Source organism: Temnothorax longispinosus, chromosome 5, assembly GCF_030848805.1.
Source record: "Temnothorax longispinosus isolate EJ_2023e chromosome 5, Tlon_JGU_v1, whole genome shotgun sequence".
NCBI lineage: Eukaryota > Metazoa > Arthropoda > Insecta > Hymenoptera > Formicidae > Temnothorax > Temnothorax longispinosus.
This window is the reverse complement of record NC_092362.1, coordinates 5,157,056-5,172,834: the sequence shown is the minus strand read 5'-3', so window position 1 is coordinate 5,172,834 and position 15,779 is coordinate 5,157,056. Positions and strand designations below refer to the sequence as shown.

The 15,779-nt window shown below is 34.2% G+C and overlaps 2 protein-coding genes across 6 annotated transcripts; both read right to left on the bottom strand.

The window, feature by feature from the left end:
- Positions 1 to 234: 234 nt before the first annotated feature.
- LOC139813166 (F-box/LRR-repeat protein 4-like) lies at positions 235 to 6,939 on the bottom strand. Of its 5 annotated transcripts, none has more exons than XM_071778517.1 (9): positions 6,688 to 6,939; positions 3,849 to 4,061; positions 3,640 to 3,751; positions 3,043 to 3,544; positions 2,722 to 2,950; positions 2,276 to 2,630; positions 1,813 to 2,182; positions 1,645 to 1,669; positions 235 to 1,578 (listed from the first exon to the last, which is right to left on the bottom strand). In XM_071778517.1, exons 2-9 carry the CDS (start codon positions 4,059 to 4,061, stop codon positions 1,288 to 1,290), a joined length of 2,097 nt encoding a protein of 698 aa, XP_071634618.1. In that variant the 5' UTR covers positions 6,688 to 6,939; the 3' UTR covers positions 235 to 1,287. The 5 variants fall into 5 exon arrangements, with proteins under 5 accessions (XP_071634618.1, XP_071634617.1, XP_071634621.1 ...); XM_071778520.1 differs by having other exon boundaries at positions 238 to 1,669; positions 3,849 to 3,942; positions 4,016 to 4,061; XM_071778519.1 differs by having other exon boundaries at positions 238 to 1,669; positions 3,849 to 3,930; positions 4,016 to 4,061.
- A 3,105-nt stretch (positions 6,940 to 10,044) lies between these two features.
- On the bottom strand, positions 10,045 to 15,740 carry LOC139812845 (uncharacterized). The gene is made up of 4 exons (XM_071777947.1): positions 15,703 to 15,740; positions 11,238 to 11,410; positions 10,847 to 11,016; positions 10,045 to 10,621 (listed from the first exon to the last, which is right to left on the bottom strand). The coding sequence occupies exons 1-4, from the start codon at positions 15,738 to 15,740 to the stop codon at positions 10,484 to 10,486; spliced, it is 519 nt and encodes a 172-aa protein (XP_071634048.1). The 3' UTR covers positions 10,045 to 10,483.
- Positions 15,741 to 15,779: the final 39 nt, after the last annotated feature.

Genomic DNA, 15,779 nt, shown 5'->3' with positions numbered 1-15,779 from the left:
CAAGGCAGCAGTAGTCCAAGTGGGGTAGTACCAGAGATGTTACCAGCTTGATTCTAAGTTCGGTGGAAAGAGAATTCTTACTGAATTTCAATTTATACAACGCATGATGAACTCTCTGCGAGACATGCAAGACATGCTTATTCCAAGAGAGATTCGAGGGAGAGAGAGAGGGAGAGAGAGAGGGAAAGAGAGAGGGAGAGAGAGAGGGAGAGAGAGAGGGAAAGAGAGGGAGAGAGAGAGAGAGAGAGAGAGAGAGAGAGAGAGAGAGAGAGAGAGAGAGAGAGAGAGAGAGAGAGAGAGAGAGAGAGAGAGAGAGAGAGAGAGAGAGAGTCGTACAAATCCGTAATTCGTAATAACAGGATTTCTCATAAAATAAGTTACATAGATTCGTGAATTTTTTTTATATACTCTTTATATAATAATGCAGTCAGCTACAGAGCTCGATTTTGCATTATTGCTTTTAAAAATTTATAATAAATAAAATACGGACTCGCAGCCACTCGCAGCTAACCCAACTCGCAGAAGTCTCCACCGTGACTCCTGCCGACCCTTAATAATGAACACAGATGCTTATTGTATTATATAACATATAATACCTGTGACTGCGGTCCACTTGACGCTACAAATGCTTCGAAACATTCCTTTTCTCTTTTCTCTCAATGAAAAAAGAAGGAGAAGAAGAACGCTCCAAAGCATTTGTAGCGTCAAGTGAACCGCAGCCTGTATAAATATATAATAAATGACATGCGATAATAGATTTCTTATAGCTGCACTGCTATAATCCTGCACTCAGAACAAATATATCATTAGAAATTAAATAGAAAAGGAGAAAAAATGAACGATATTCAGCCACGAAGTTTTAGCGCCAAATGGACTGCAGTCGCAACATGGTGGCTACTCCTTGTTCAATCGAAAATTTGCGCCAAATAAAATTTTTTTTTATTATCAAATATAATTGAAGAATGTCCAATTAAGCGTTCGACGTATGTATTTCTCGACGGCAAAATGTGAAATGTGCAAACTACAATTTAATTATATTTTATTGGATATAAAAAATGCGTTATTACGTTACGTATCTTTATTTGATATTTGACATAACTCTTTACATTATATTTAATATATACTAAAACATATAGATTTGAATAAAGTGTGCTTGAAATTAAAAAATATATTTTTTCTTTTAATAATACATGAACACAGCAACTTCTTCGAGATCATTTTCTACCTTTTATCTTTCTTTTTATTTAAAATTTTTACCTATAAATGAAAATAGAGAATCAAGAGAATTTATGAGAATCTATTCATATTTATATTAGTTAGGTTCCCGCAGGAATATCCATAGGTCGCGTTCATTTCGTAACTCACGCCGGTATATTCATAGATGGACAAATGTGGGTACTTTTCTTTCAGGGCCACCAAATGGCCATTGGTCGTATTATACCTCTCATATTGAAGATAGATCGTTTGCAATTTAGGACATTGCTCGAAAATTGCGAAACTGTCGGCGTTCTCGATAGGTACATCCAAAAGTATTTGTTTTAAGTTTTTACACAGCGTCAGTGGTTCGCCGAAGTTGCCCTTAAGATTCAACAAATTGACTTTTTCCAGGAGTTGACAAGAGGAAAACAATCTACGTAAACTAACCTGATCGGTTCCGCCAAAATAATTACTGTAACAAAAGTCATACTATTATTATAGTTTCCGTAAAGGGAAAAACAACAACGTTTCATGATGTTTGCAAGAGATGTAAACATGCAAATTTTGATAAAGAATATAATAATATATTTAAAAGAAAATGTAACACACACGTACGTATATGAAATGTTCAGTTTTCGTAAATTCTTGCATTCAGCGAGGGCCTTAATACCTCGCGAGGTAATACCACAGCCCGTTAAATCTATTATTTCCAAATCTGGACACGAAGTTCCCAATTGTATTGCAACTGCATCTCGATCTTTGTAAGACGTTGATGGTGATCGGCCGCAAAATGTGCTCAAATTTAAGTTACGCATCCGGCGATTTTTTTGCAATATTTTGCAAAGAGTTTCAGTTTCTATAGACATCCCTCTAAGGTTTAAATCCTCTAGAAATTCTAGATTTTCGAGACACGAAAATTCTAATGGTTTGTATTGTTGTTTGTATGAATCATATTGTTGATTATTACAAAAACTGACATCCAATACTAAAAAAAAAATATATATATATAATATGTGTGTGTATTAGTCATACACAATTTACCTGTAATCTTAAATATTATATTTATTTATGTTCATACCTTTCAACATTTTACATGTTATCGAAATTCTTAATAGAACCGAGTCGACAAGAAATCCGCAGCCACTTAATCGTAAGTGCGTTAAATTGCCGCAATTGTTGACAAATTTGTTGAAATGCTCAACAGAAATGTTGGTTTGTTTCAGATCTAACCGTTGTAAATATTTACATGTAAATGTAAAGTAAAATAAAACATTGTGATTACAAAAAGATTTCGTATTCCGCAAATTTCGTAAATTTAAGCATTTAATGAGAAGAGGATCCCGTGTTAAAATATTGAAGCGTTTATTTACTTGGCTCGTACGGCACAACGACTTTATATCTAAGTTTTTAAATATTATTAGTACTATTTCATCCTGCAAAGATAAAAGAAATTAATACATGACATTATATTGTAATAAATATTGTGGTAAGACTTACAAGAAATAGATTTCTTCAAATACTTACGGGAAGCGTAGAAAAACTGCTACATGATTGTTCTTTGTATTCATTTGAATAGAGTTCGATATCTTTTATTAACTTTGCATAATTTGGATGATGTCGTAATAAATAGTTCCTATAAATGCCTCTCTTAATAAATGGATTCCTATATCTTTGCTTAGAACGTGCTACATCTATTTCCTGCGATATTTGCTTGTGCCCGAACTTTCTCGTGTTAAAACTGTTTGCTGTATTGCTGCAAACAACATATTGAAAAAATTTATTTTTTAAATTTATTTTTATTATTAAGAGAATAATAAAGATTAAATATTACGATGATTATTATACCTTTTACAAATAACGCAATATTTTGAGAACTTTTTTTGCAGCTGAACTATATCCAAATGTGCAGCTTCATGATCAGGTGTTAAATTATGCTTGTCCCCATGGCAAGAATACTTGCAGTTAATACTTTTTAACAAATTAGTCAAATTCAGTTCAGGATTTTTAGGTAGGACTAATTTTGACGTGCCAATTAGCTTCACAGCATCTAGGCGTGTGGAATAGTCCCAGTGGCTGTACATAAATTGTAGTCTGAGTATTTTGGTTTTGAAATCACAGAACTTTAAAGGCGGCGAAAATATCCGCGATGTCAAAGGAACTGCATTCTGAGGTGGTCCACTCCATAATAGAAACCATTGGTTGTTCTCCCACTGCTTCTTCTTAGTGAGAGTTATGTCATCTGGATACTGTTGTTTACCTTGAGCCCAAATTTTTGTTACATACCCAGGATTATATACTTCATATATAGAGACTCTGACTGGATATACGGCTTCATGAAACTCGAGATCTTCAAAATAGAAAATTAATTATAATCTTTCCTAAACATAAATGTATCTTCTTTAACAATATCTTATTTATCTATTAATTTTAAATGTTACATACCAATATAATTACAATACATGTCACTGTCATATTGTTTGTCTGTTGCAAGAGAACATGTGTTTGGTATAGGTTTCTGCCATGGAGATGTCGAGATGTCGAAACCATGAGTCCTCTATATTAAAAGATCAAGAAAATATTGTAGTATAAAATTATAGATTATGATTACTCTTTACAAAGCAATAACAGATATCAAGGAATAATATACATACCATGACAAATGTTCTTAAAGAATCTCCATAATTAGGAAAATTGGTAGGTGGTCCAATTATCCATCTATGGGTTTTCGATATACTGCAAGTATTCCTATAGTTATACTCGTTAACAGAGCTATCGCTATCCTTTACATATTGATAGATGAAGTTAACATGATCCTCACCTGCTATGACTTTATTGATTGAATGATAGAATGCCATATTTTCCATCTAAAAAAAAATTAAATATACGAAGTGTAATAATCTTGAACTGTTCTTAGCATAGGTATGTTAAAATGCTATATTGTAATATGATATATCTATTACAATTATACTGTAAAATGAATATCTAATTGTGATTCGAGTTCTTGCTTGCTTTTATGCTGTCAGCATGCTACAAACTGAAAGTAACATTATTTTTGTTTGTTCATCAGGGTATATCATACAAACGCTATTTGTGAAATTAGCGCGTCGTATAGTATAATCAAAATATTAAAAAAATCTCATTTAACAATAATTAACAATAATTCTTAAAATTAGTAACGAATGAATTTTATATGTTTTTATATTTATTAGAAAGTAAAGATGATTTTGTATTATAATAATTCATATTCATTTTAGATAGTAATCTTAATTAATAGGACATTAAAATTAGCTCTGTTTTTTTAACTAAAATATAAATAATTATTAAATATATGAATAATTAAATATGAGTAATTTAAAAAAACTTGATAAATTAAAAAATATATATATGTTAATCAAAAATATACAACGTATAATCACAGTATAAAGGCTATTGCACGTAACAAAGTTTTAGTCATAATCGTAAGGGCCTTGGCACATAGAAAAACTTAAGCAGTAAAACTTAAGCAGTAAAAAATCAACGGTATGGATTCGCTACTGCTTATAGGGCCGTGCCTTAAGTTCTTGACCGTGATTGGCTGATTTGCTTACTGCTTGAGTTTTATTGCTAAGTTTTTCTATGTGCCAAAAAGGCTGTAAGAAAATAGACCAATCACAGTCGATTATTCTCCTCGCGCTTAAAGAATAATCGAGTGCATGAATGGTCTATTTTCTTACGGCCTTACGATTAAAATTAAAACTTTGTTACGTGCAATGGCATTAAGTATGTACATACAGTACAGTAAGGACACTGAACTTTTTTAGTGGTCGTCAATTTCCAATGCGCATGATCGATATATCCTACAGAGATTATGGCGGCCTATGTATGTATGACAAAGAGAAAGATACTTCTCTCTTTCTCTCTTACAACCTTTTATTCTACAGAGAAAATAGCGGCGGTCATGTGACTATCCCTACTAGGCTGTGTTCCAAAACTCACTCTAGTTAACTAAAATGCTATAATGTACGTGACGTAAACTATAGATTTTAGTTACCCAGAGTGAGTTTTGGAACATGAGCCTGTATGTACTTATACTGTCCTTGCATTCGTTTTCTCCCAATTTCTCCCACTGGAAGCATGTACTATACTAAAAATATATAGGGTACGTTACGTATATTATAAATTTTTAATATAGTATATGTTCCCAGTGGAAGAAAACAAACGCAGAGGCTGTGTCGCAATGCCTGTTCTATACTTTTCTATAATGTTCCATCTCAATGGAGTATTACAAAAAGCTTCTTTTAAGCTAAACTTCTTGCACGGTTTATTTTTCCTCTCTTTCTTTTCACGTTGGAAAGAAGAAAAAAGAAAATATGAACAGTGCAAGAAGTTCAGCTAAAAAGAACAGGTCTATATATATATATATATATATATATATATATGGCAGTAATAAATGCACACGTACACTAATTAATATATACATTAAATTTATATCTCGGTGATCTAAGCATGCTAATTTCAGCCAACTGATTTTGATTGACCAAGTTTAAATATTTCTTTAAAATTATTTAAAAACTTTTATGGTCTTAGTTTTGATATTAATTCATTTTTTGTTCTTTCTTGCAATTTTTCGTGCAAACTCATATGGATATATTAATTAAATTATTATAAATTTTTCTTCATATTTCGGTCGAAAGTACGTACTTTCGTCCCTAATAGCAGGGACGAAAGTTTAACATTTACTCCCTGTGAGAAGTACACGCGCGCTCTCTATACGGCGGTAACACGAACCGGATAGGAACTTCGAGATTACGTTCCAGTACCTCTCGAAGCGTAGGCTCGAGGCGTCAATTGCCTTTGCAGGTTAGGTTTTCGCCGGCTTGTAGGCTCGAGGGAACGGTGCCGGCACGTGCCGAGCTTCCCGACGATCCGCGTCTCGTTCCCTGGCCGGAAGACGCGATCCCGACGACGGACGGCTTATCGATCGTCCTGGCGTGCGAATCCGCGCGACACACGTGCACACACATACCAACGGTCACCCCGTTGGCACGCACGTGAATTTATTTTTACAAAATATGACAAGACTTGACTCTTCGAATGTATTTGATGCCTGCCCCCCCGACCAGCAGCACTCGCTTCGCTCGTGCCGCAAATGTCGGGGGCAGGCATCAAAAACATGCTTATTAACATTTAAAGTTAAAAAAAGTAAAATTAATAACGTACTTTCGACCGGCTATGAAGAAAAATCGTATACACTACGCGGGCCAAAAGTTGAAATCTCGGTCCTGCTCGTCATGATGCCCTCGGCTTCGCCTCGGGGCATCATGACGCGCAGGGCCGAAAATTCAACTTTCGGCCCTTGTAATGTAATATACTATTACGTACTATATGATGCATTGCCAGTAATTTATTAGATCGCGTGCGAATTAGTACGAAAAATAGTAGAGCACACGTGCTAGAATGACACTTTAATTCTTGTAGTAGGTATAACTTAATTAAAAAATAAATATGTACCTTGTTTTAATTTCTATATTTCTATAGAATCCTCCTTGATTAAAATGTAATATAAAGATATATCTTAGTCGACGAGCGAAATATACCACAGACACGAGTGCAGCTCGGCAGCTAGTGAAAGAATGGTGAATCAGGGGAAGAAGTAGCACGTGTAAGTGTAAGGTACGAGAACACGTGACGGGAAGTTTAATAATTAAGGGTTGAATCCCACGGTTGTCGAGGAAGGAGCAAATCGAAAATGAAGTACTGTAGAAGGTAACCAATCAAAACGTTTCTCCAAAAGATATATTCTTTTCTTTTAATGACCGGAGCTGCATTCAGGGTTGCGTTCAAAAACTTTACTTCGGGTGCACACCAGCGTCGTTCTGTCCTTGTTCAATTTTTAGTAAATAAGTAAAATAGAATGACGCGGTGTACACCCGAGTAAAGTTTACGAACGCAGCCCAGGGAGCGCGCTATTCACTTATTGGTTAAGTGTGATTGGTTGGATCTAAAAGTAAGAACCAATCATATTCAATTGCTACTTTGCGCTAAGGTTAGCAGAGGTTCGGCAAAACGCAGCCGTTCTATCCTAGAGTCCCTTTATAAGAGTCTGGACAGACTGGTCCTTATTTTTATTGGACGTGCAACACCATGGCGGTGCAACACCAATCACGAGCGGTAAAATAGCGAGAAGAGCTCTCTCAGAGCCTCTCTCAAAGTGCGTATTATGGAATTTTTCGAAATAGATTCCGATCGGAATTGTTATTTCCTGCATTTCTATTGTGTTTTTAGAAAAAACAGTGTAATTTCGATAGGAATCCATTCCGAAAAGTTCCATAATACGTACATACATAACACACTAACGATATTGTTACGTGCTTTATTGCTACAGTTACTACGTTTACGCGAGCGTTACTTCTGTAGTAACTTACGATAATTCCTTCGCGTAAACGGGATTTTGATGTAACTTACGATAATTTACTCCGCGTAAACGAGCAAATAAAAAGTCTGAAAAACGATACAAAAAATGTTTTCAAAAAGAAAATTATTCCATTTTATTTCGCGGGACCGAATTTCTTTCAATTCACCCATGTTTTCCCCTACTGGGAAGAAAACACGGAGGAGCCGTGTACGTCCTTTTTTATCCTTACGTAAAACGAGATGACACTACGAGAGAACGATTCTCTCTCACGCGCGTACTTATCCCAAGAGAGTCTCGACTCAAGATCTTATTTCAATTCGCACAAGAGAAATCGAGATATCCGTACATTATTTCTTGGCGAGCCGAACCAATGCTCAATGCGACGCTGCTGTTGGTTCGAAATCGATAATAAAGAAAAGCTGACGAACCACGATTTTCTTTACCTGTCTGTACCTATAGGCCTGTAACGTGTATATGCAGCGAAGTATAAGGGAATAATAAAAAAAGAAAAGCAGAAGCAACGACAAGGATACACACTTTTTATATGCATGATTTATAAATTTTTATCTTTAATATTAAAGGAGATATATATACCATATACCACATATTGTATGTGTGAATGAATTATTGGTTATTTAAATTGATGTATTATAAAAGTAGTTATTTGTTTTTATCAAAGTCACTATTATATATACATATATATATTAACCTTTGTACTTAGAAAATCTTATTTAGAAAATCTCCACAGTAAAGTTTAAGAAAATATTATTTTCTTTTACTTTGGATGACTGAAGTTAAGTCAAAACTTATTAAAGATACAATAGAGAGATACAATAGAGAGAGAGAGAGAGAGAGAGAGAGAGAGAGAGAGAGAGATGTGTGTGTGTGTGTGTGTGATCGTTATTGAAATTGACAAAAAAATTCTATGATTATTGCGTATAAAACTTTCCACCTATTCATTGGCTATATAGCTTCTAGACCGGGAATCATCATAAACTAAAGTCAGGGCTAATTGACTTTAGCAGTCAAGATGTATCGGGAGTCGTTACGCTATATTCAGTGCTTATCGATGAGAAAATAAAAGGGGACAAGTACAAGCGCACTTCATATAATGACAATCTGCACGCTTCATCATTTTTACTGTGGCTTCCACTGCTTTCAACGGGTTATTCTTCCAGTGATGAATCAGGGGATAAAGTGATTCTCAGATTTAAGGAGAGAGCTTCTCCGGTACTGTTGCACGCAATCGTTCTTCAGACGCGCTATTTTTTCGTACCCATAGCCAAGTTGCGTGTGTATCGGCGTGAGACAAAGATCAACGTAAAAGATCAACGTAAATGTGGTAATGTCATGGTCTAGTTTACTTGTTCAACAATCTGTAAATAAACATTGCATGATTGCAATTCGTCGAAATGCCGATGTTCACGCAACCGACAGAATGAGAGTACATCTTATTTTCCTGGATGGACTATTTAATTTTAATTAATTAATTTAGGCATATATAATTTTCTTCTTTTAACAAAATTTATTTCAATTTTTATCCAGTACAATTGTCTGATACACAACAGGAGGAGAGCTAATTAAAAAACTAAAAACATAAACTTTCTTGTTTCTTTTTAACTCTGTCTATTATTGTTACAGTGACAACAGCGGTAAATATTTTAAAGCATTTTACTTCGTTACGAAGTCTCCGTTAGTCGTTCAATAACAAAGTACTTTAATAAACTAGAAAGAAAGAAAAAACATTTGGTATTTTTACAACGGCAACGGGCCACAAGTTGCAGAATGTAACGTTGCAAGCGATCAAAATAACTAAAGGCAGCATAGTTGCGTTATATCGGCGCGGATGATCGATACCTGCAGCGGTAACGATTTATGAAAGGCATGACCAACGCCGAGGGTGTGGTAGCGCGAGTACAAGAGGGAGTGGGATACAGATCTGAAGATTTGAATCGTGCGCGATGCTATCGCCGAGCGGAACAGTGAAAGTAACATCTTAAGTAAAAGTGGTTTCGCACACCGATGTAAGAACGCGCGCGCCATGCTCATTACGGCAAATCGAGACCGCGCGAATCGAGCCTCCCTCTTAGTCACTGTAGCCGGTTTTTTTTTCTATAATAGTTGATCCTAATTAAGCACTCGACGAGGAAACGAAACAGTAGATAACACATTTTTCGGCCTTTTGCACAAAAAGGATTTATTGTATGTATATCGGACAAAAGAGCAATTATATACTAATATTACTTTTTTATTAAAATAATAAATAATATTTAATAAAGCAGTACCTAATATAAAAATAATTAATAAAAACTTGTTAAAAAATAAATTGTGTTTTAGAAATAAAATCCAAATTTTATGATGCCTAAAATAAAACATTTTATCTTGTTTTTTAAATGCACTATGGAAAATATAAATTATATGTGTAATAAATTTAATTCGCTCCGTTTAATGTTTAATCCAAAGTTAATGTTTGAATTAACAGGTGACAGAACACTTGAAATTAACAAACGTTTATTAACAATTATTAAAAAAATAATATATATTTATATTAATAAAAACTTATATATAACAACGTAAAAAAACATGTAACAAAATTATCTATAAACGGTTTGCCAGATTAAAATCTGGCGTCAATAGATTCTATAACGTATGCACTAATGTGCACATTAGTGCATATGTTATATTTTGTCCTCATTTCAGTCAACAATATATAAATCTTAAGAAAAGATTTATATATAATTGTAAAATTAAATTCAAGTAAAAAAACGTTTTCAAGATACAAACATTCGCGTTAATACAATCATCGGATCGATCGAAATCGAGAGAAATTGTTCCAACGGATTCTTCGATGCTAGAACGCGGTTATAAGACAATACTTGATATCCGCGAAGTTTAATGCCCTTTACCCTTAGACGTGTAATGCACCACGTGTTTGTAGACTGGGACATGAACGGGATATGGTTTTGCCACTGGCACGGGGAATTTCTTCTCCACGTAGACGGGATATGGCTTCTCCACGATATAAGGGACCTATATAAAAAGAAATGTGGTTACATATATAACATACGTGCTTCGCGTGGTACAGCAAATTTTAAATTTTCCAATAATCGTGAAGGATAAAATAGATAAATCAAAAGAGATAGAATATATATTAAAAGCGTTTATTCTACTTTCGCACTAATTATAAGATAAAAAGCATAAATAATGCATAGTACTATATATATAAAAATATTAAAACTTGAGAATTATACTTACATGCTTCTCGACAATAAAAGGCTCTGGCTTCTCGATAGGTATCTCGACGTGTTTAACAACTTCGACCGGATATGGATGAGGGATCTCGAATGGCACCTTGTAGGGCTGAGGCACTGGTATTTGAATTTCCTTGGGCACTTCGACAGGTACAGGATGCGGGATAGGTATAGCTGAAACGGAGCAATTACGCAATTATGCAATTGTACGTATGCAATTAAGTATTTATACTTTATAAATGTTTTACATAACGATAGGAAGTATTTATCTGAGTAAATTATAAATATATGAGATGTTACTTCCATCTTCTGCTCTAAGAATAATCAAATGCGATGTACGATGATCTGATAAGCTTGGAAAATTTTAATTAATATTTTTGAGAAAATAAGCTTACCATATTTTTTAATAATTGGAATTTCTACAGCTTTTGTTTTTTCTTCATACGATGAACCACCGTGATCCTCGGCATAATGGTTAGCTAACACCATATCGCCGAACGAAACAAGACTGAACAAAAAAACCTGCAATTTTATATTATTTTTTTCATACTCCGCTTTATAATGTTTCCTAATTTTTAATATTAAAACCATAATACAGTAATTTACAAAATTATAAAATTATTGTTACAGAAATTTCTATAAAAAAGTTGTAAAAGAGTTACAAATTATTTTATTTTGGTAACTACTTAATTTCTAAAAATAATTTTTAAAATCTTTATTGTATATAATATTAAGCATGTTATTATTGCACAATATATAGTAAAGTTCTTTATTTTTTTATCTAAAAAATTGTCACTTCTTTTATTATATCAATTAACACTGTTTAACACGTTAAACACATATTTGTCGCACGACATGCAAGCGAATGCCTGAATCTTACAATTTTATTCATGTTGATGTGCTTTTGTGGGGCTAGTAATGATGCGAACACGAGAAATCAAGCGTTGAATGACTATTTCCCTCAAAGATCGACTTTATATACCGACTTCGATTCCACCACCTTTCACAGCCTGCGATAGAGTTTCAATTCTTCTCAGGATATATCACATTGCATTTCACATCGTGCAACAATACTCATCGTATCAGAAAGGACTATACTTTATCAAGATAAATATAAAAGGATTGCTCTACATACACATATGAAAGACTACCTTCTTTCTTTAAATGTATTGATCCATTGCACCATGTACTTTTTGCACGGAAGTCACAATATGATTACGCATGTATTATAAAACATTGAGATCAGAGAAAGTGTAGATGATAGAATTTGTGACTTGATTGCGCCATCTTACAAAAAATTAATTTTTTTACGAAATTAAGAAACAATTGCATAGCTAACGTACTGCCCATTATATACATTCGTATTTATTTTCTTACAATACAAATAAGACATTAGCTAACTTTAAACAAGCTGCAATCGGATCAGAATTTAAAATAAAATTTGATTTATAATGTTATTAAATCATATCTTACAGGTTGTTTAAAGTAAGAGTTATTATTAGAAATTTGACGAGATTCGGATTTAATTATATATTTATATAAAACTATAGAAAATCAGTTTTTAAAAAATTTTAATCCATTTATTTGTAATTTTCTTGTACTTGGAGAGAGTAAATTTTCCATTAAAAAAATTATATAACTTCAATAATTTTTAATCACAAAGTTTTAAATGTCACAGTATTAATCACTTTATCAGGTTGTCTTACAACTTATAGGTGTGATGTATCTTATTAGGAATATTCACGATATTCCTATTTTATTGTTCGATACTGTGCAGTAATAAGCTATTACTTGGGACGTGATCGTTAAGTTAAGTAAGCATTTTATGATTACCATGCCATGGGTTTGATTAAATTGTTCAAAAGAGTACGGCAGGCAGGTATGATATTCAAATAGGCAAACGTTTAAGATATTCCGTGGAAGGAAAATTACGAAGATTTTACGGAGAAATTACGGAGCTTTAGGCAAAGGTAAACGCATGTGATAGTTCCGTTTACCGGAAGTGAATAAGGTATACCATGTATGTACAATCTCGAAGACTTTCCGATGTTCCTGTAGGATGTTCGTACAAATTCAATTATGTTAAATGACTATGTTGGCTAACGAATGGGTCCAAATTTACGAGCAAATGGCAAAATGTCTCGGTCGTTACTCAGAATAATTACTAATTCTCTCGAGACAAGTGATCAAAATGACTCGCCTGAATTTTTTTTTACTGTGCTGATTTGGCTCGATAAACATAGGAAAGGAGTGTCCAACGAACATACAAAATTTGATTTCCGTTCACTTATATAAATGCAAACTTCCCGGCAATCACGCAGCGAGGTAGTTCCCTCTGTATATTGTTTTTAGACTCAACTAGGAAGTGAACGCAAAGCATACTCTTGCTCGGAGAGACAGACGATACATTTTTTTTGGATACGTCAGAATGAAAGTACGAAACATAACGCTTTCTGTGAAAGGGTTCCGGCCGGAACACTGATCAAAAGACATTCGATTGTGAAAGGTGGCGTGAAACAGCCTTAAAAATGGATTAGTGATAGTCAAGATATTCGATATCCGATAGTAGATAAAATAATAAAAACTTATCACATATATACAAAGCGAAGTTTGTTATATCCGCTATATTGACGACGAAAGAAAAGTTTTCGATAAATTCGGGTTGAATAAATTTACGATTTATGCATATGAATACATATTTTAGTTCCAAATAAAATAAATGTAACAACGTTGGTGGGAAAAAGGTGCAAAATTAAATAAATGTTTTTACATTTAAAAAATATTTTAATAATTTAATTATTTTTATGCAATTATTTATCATATATTTCACAATATTTATCTACACTTATTAATAAATGCATCGGAATTGTAAATTTGCAATATTTTGCAAAGAAAACAAATTAAAAAATGACAATTACATCTATTCAAAAATATTTAATAATGGAAGTATTGTAGTGTTTTTATACAGTTATTTTTTTCAGATTTATTTCCCGGTTAATTATTATTCACATGGCAAGTTCATCATGCGCGGAAGGAAATGCGTTGCTAATGCTTGGAGAAACTCCGAGGCGACTCTAAAGTGAAGACCACCTCAATTAATGTCCACGGTGAAGCGATACCGCTAATTCGCTCTCATGGAAAATTGGACGAACTTACGGACGCAGAAACTCACGATCTGTCACTCACAGGAGTTTAAGTCCGCGGTCCAGTTCGATTTCAATTGTTCCTCGGTATGTACTAATGGCGCAACGAACGAGATCTGACCTACAACCTTTGGCATTGGAGAAAGTATGAATTCTCGGTCGTGCTTCTTAAACATGACAGAAATTACGTCGTTTAAATCAATCAATCTGCTTTTTAAACATGACAAAAATTATGTCGTTTAAATCAATCAATCTGCTTGTTGTATATCTCCTGCTTCAAATAGTAACAATAAAACCTCAAGTCTTTTTGTTTTCATTATTACATAATAAACGTTTATGTAATATTAGTTCGAAAAATGCTATAGAGAATTAGATAAGAAACAATAAAGTATAAATTGAATATAATAGATATTTGAAATCTACTCTGCCCTAATCTGAAACTTATCTCAAGTTTTTATAAAGTTATGAGAAGGCATTGGCTAGAGACAATATTATAAATTAATAATAAAACTTATGTACACAGAAATAACATGTAACATTATATATAATATAACAAAATTGTTTGTGAATTGTCTAATAATATGTAATTAATAGAAAAAAAAGTGAGATACGGATATATGATGGAAGTGCTAATTGAACAAGATAAAAATTTCCTGAGTAGAGAGGTAATGGGTCAGAAGATTTCTCATAATAATAGAGAAAGGAAAAGAGAGAGGGAAAGAGAGGAAGAGAGCATTACCGAGGATTCATAATTCTTCTTTGGCGTGGTATACGCATTTAAATATAACGAGCGTGAGTCAACGAATCCGCTCCGGTAACGTGGAAAAAGGAAGCTAGCGTAGGAAGTTCGCGTCGGGGAAGAAAAGGCTTATGGCGAAAGTGAAGTTCAAAGTCGATTTGCTCTACCGACAATCACCGACGATCGTGCCGCCGCAAAAAGAGGAGCCGCCCGGTTGGTGATTGTATATTAAAGCGCGCCTTCCTGATTCGTATACTGCCCGAGGTTACTTACTCATACGCACGTAGCGTATGTATCTACAAATGTACCCAATCGATCGGCTTTCCCATAATTGAAGGGAGTTGGTTTCTTCCCGCGGCACAGAACAACCGCGTTCAATTATAATGTTACTAGCCGATCGTGGCGCACTTTAAAATAATGCACGCGCAAAGTTGTATTTATTGGATGATCGCAGCATGCCAAGAGTAGAATGAAGTAAACTGAGATCTTTTCGCTCAAACAGCTTCTTTTTGCTTCTCAGTTTGCATACCATTAAGATGATTTAACGGATATTACGGCTTAATACGAGATGCCGGTACTCGGAAATGGAGTGACGAAGTATGCGCAACCGCAATCATCTCAAGTATCATTCCCAAACGTCGAAGTGCTATGACGTTTTTCGTTACGTGTCGCGAGAGATCACTCTTCCTGCTTTTACAACGGTCAAGACCACCGTCACGATCGGAGAAAGAAGCAATCTACAAGACCTTCCCTTTCGCTACTACTTTAAATCACTGCCATGCGTTCATGTTCGCCCATCGACGTTTCTGTTCTTTCGTCCGTACATCAGGAAGAAGGAATTGTTGTTGCATAATTTTTTTAAATTTGAAATTTGCTTTGACTTCACGTTTGCCGTCTATCTCCGCTTTGTTGGGGTGTCTCGCAATTAAAATGTATTCTCTACCGCGGCGCCGCGCCAGTCTTTTCACTTCCACCTACCTTAAAGAAATAGAAGATTTGCATTTCTCTTTCGCCATGCTGGTTTTTCCCGCTCGAAGTGCTTCATTATTTCCGTT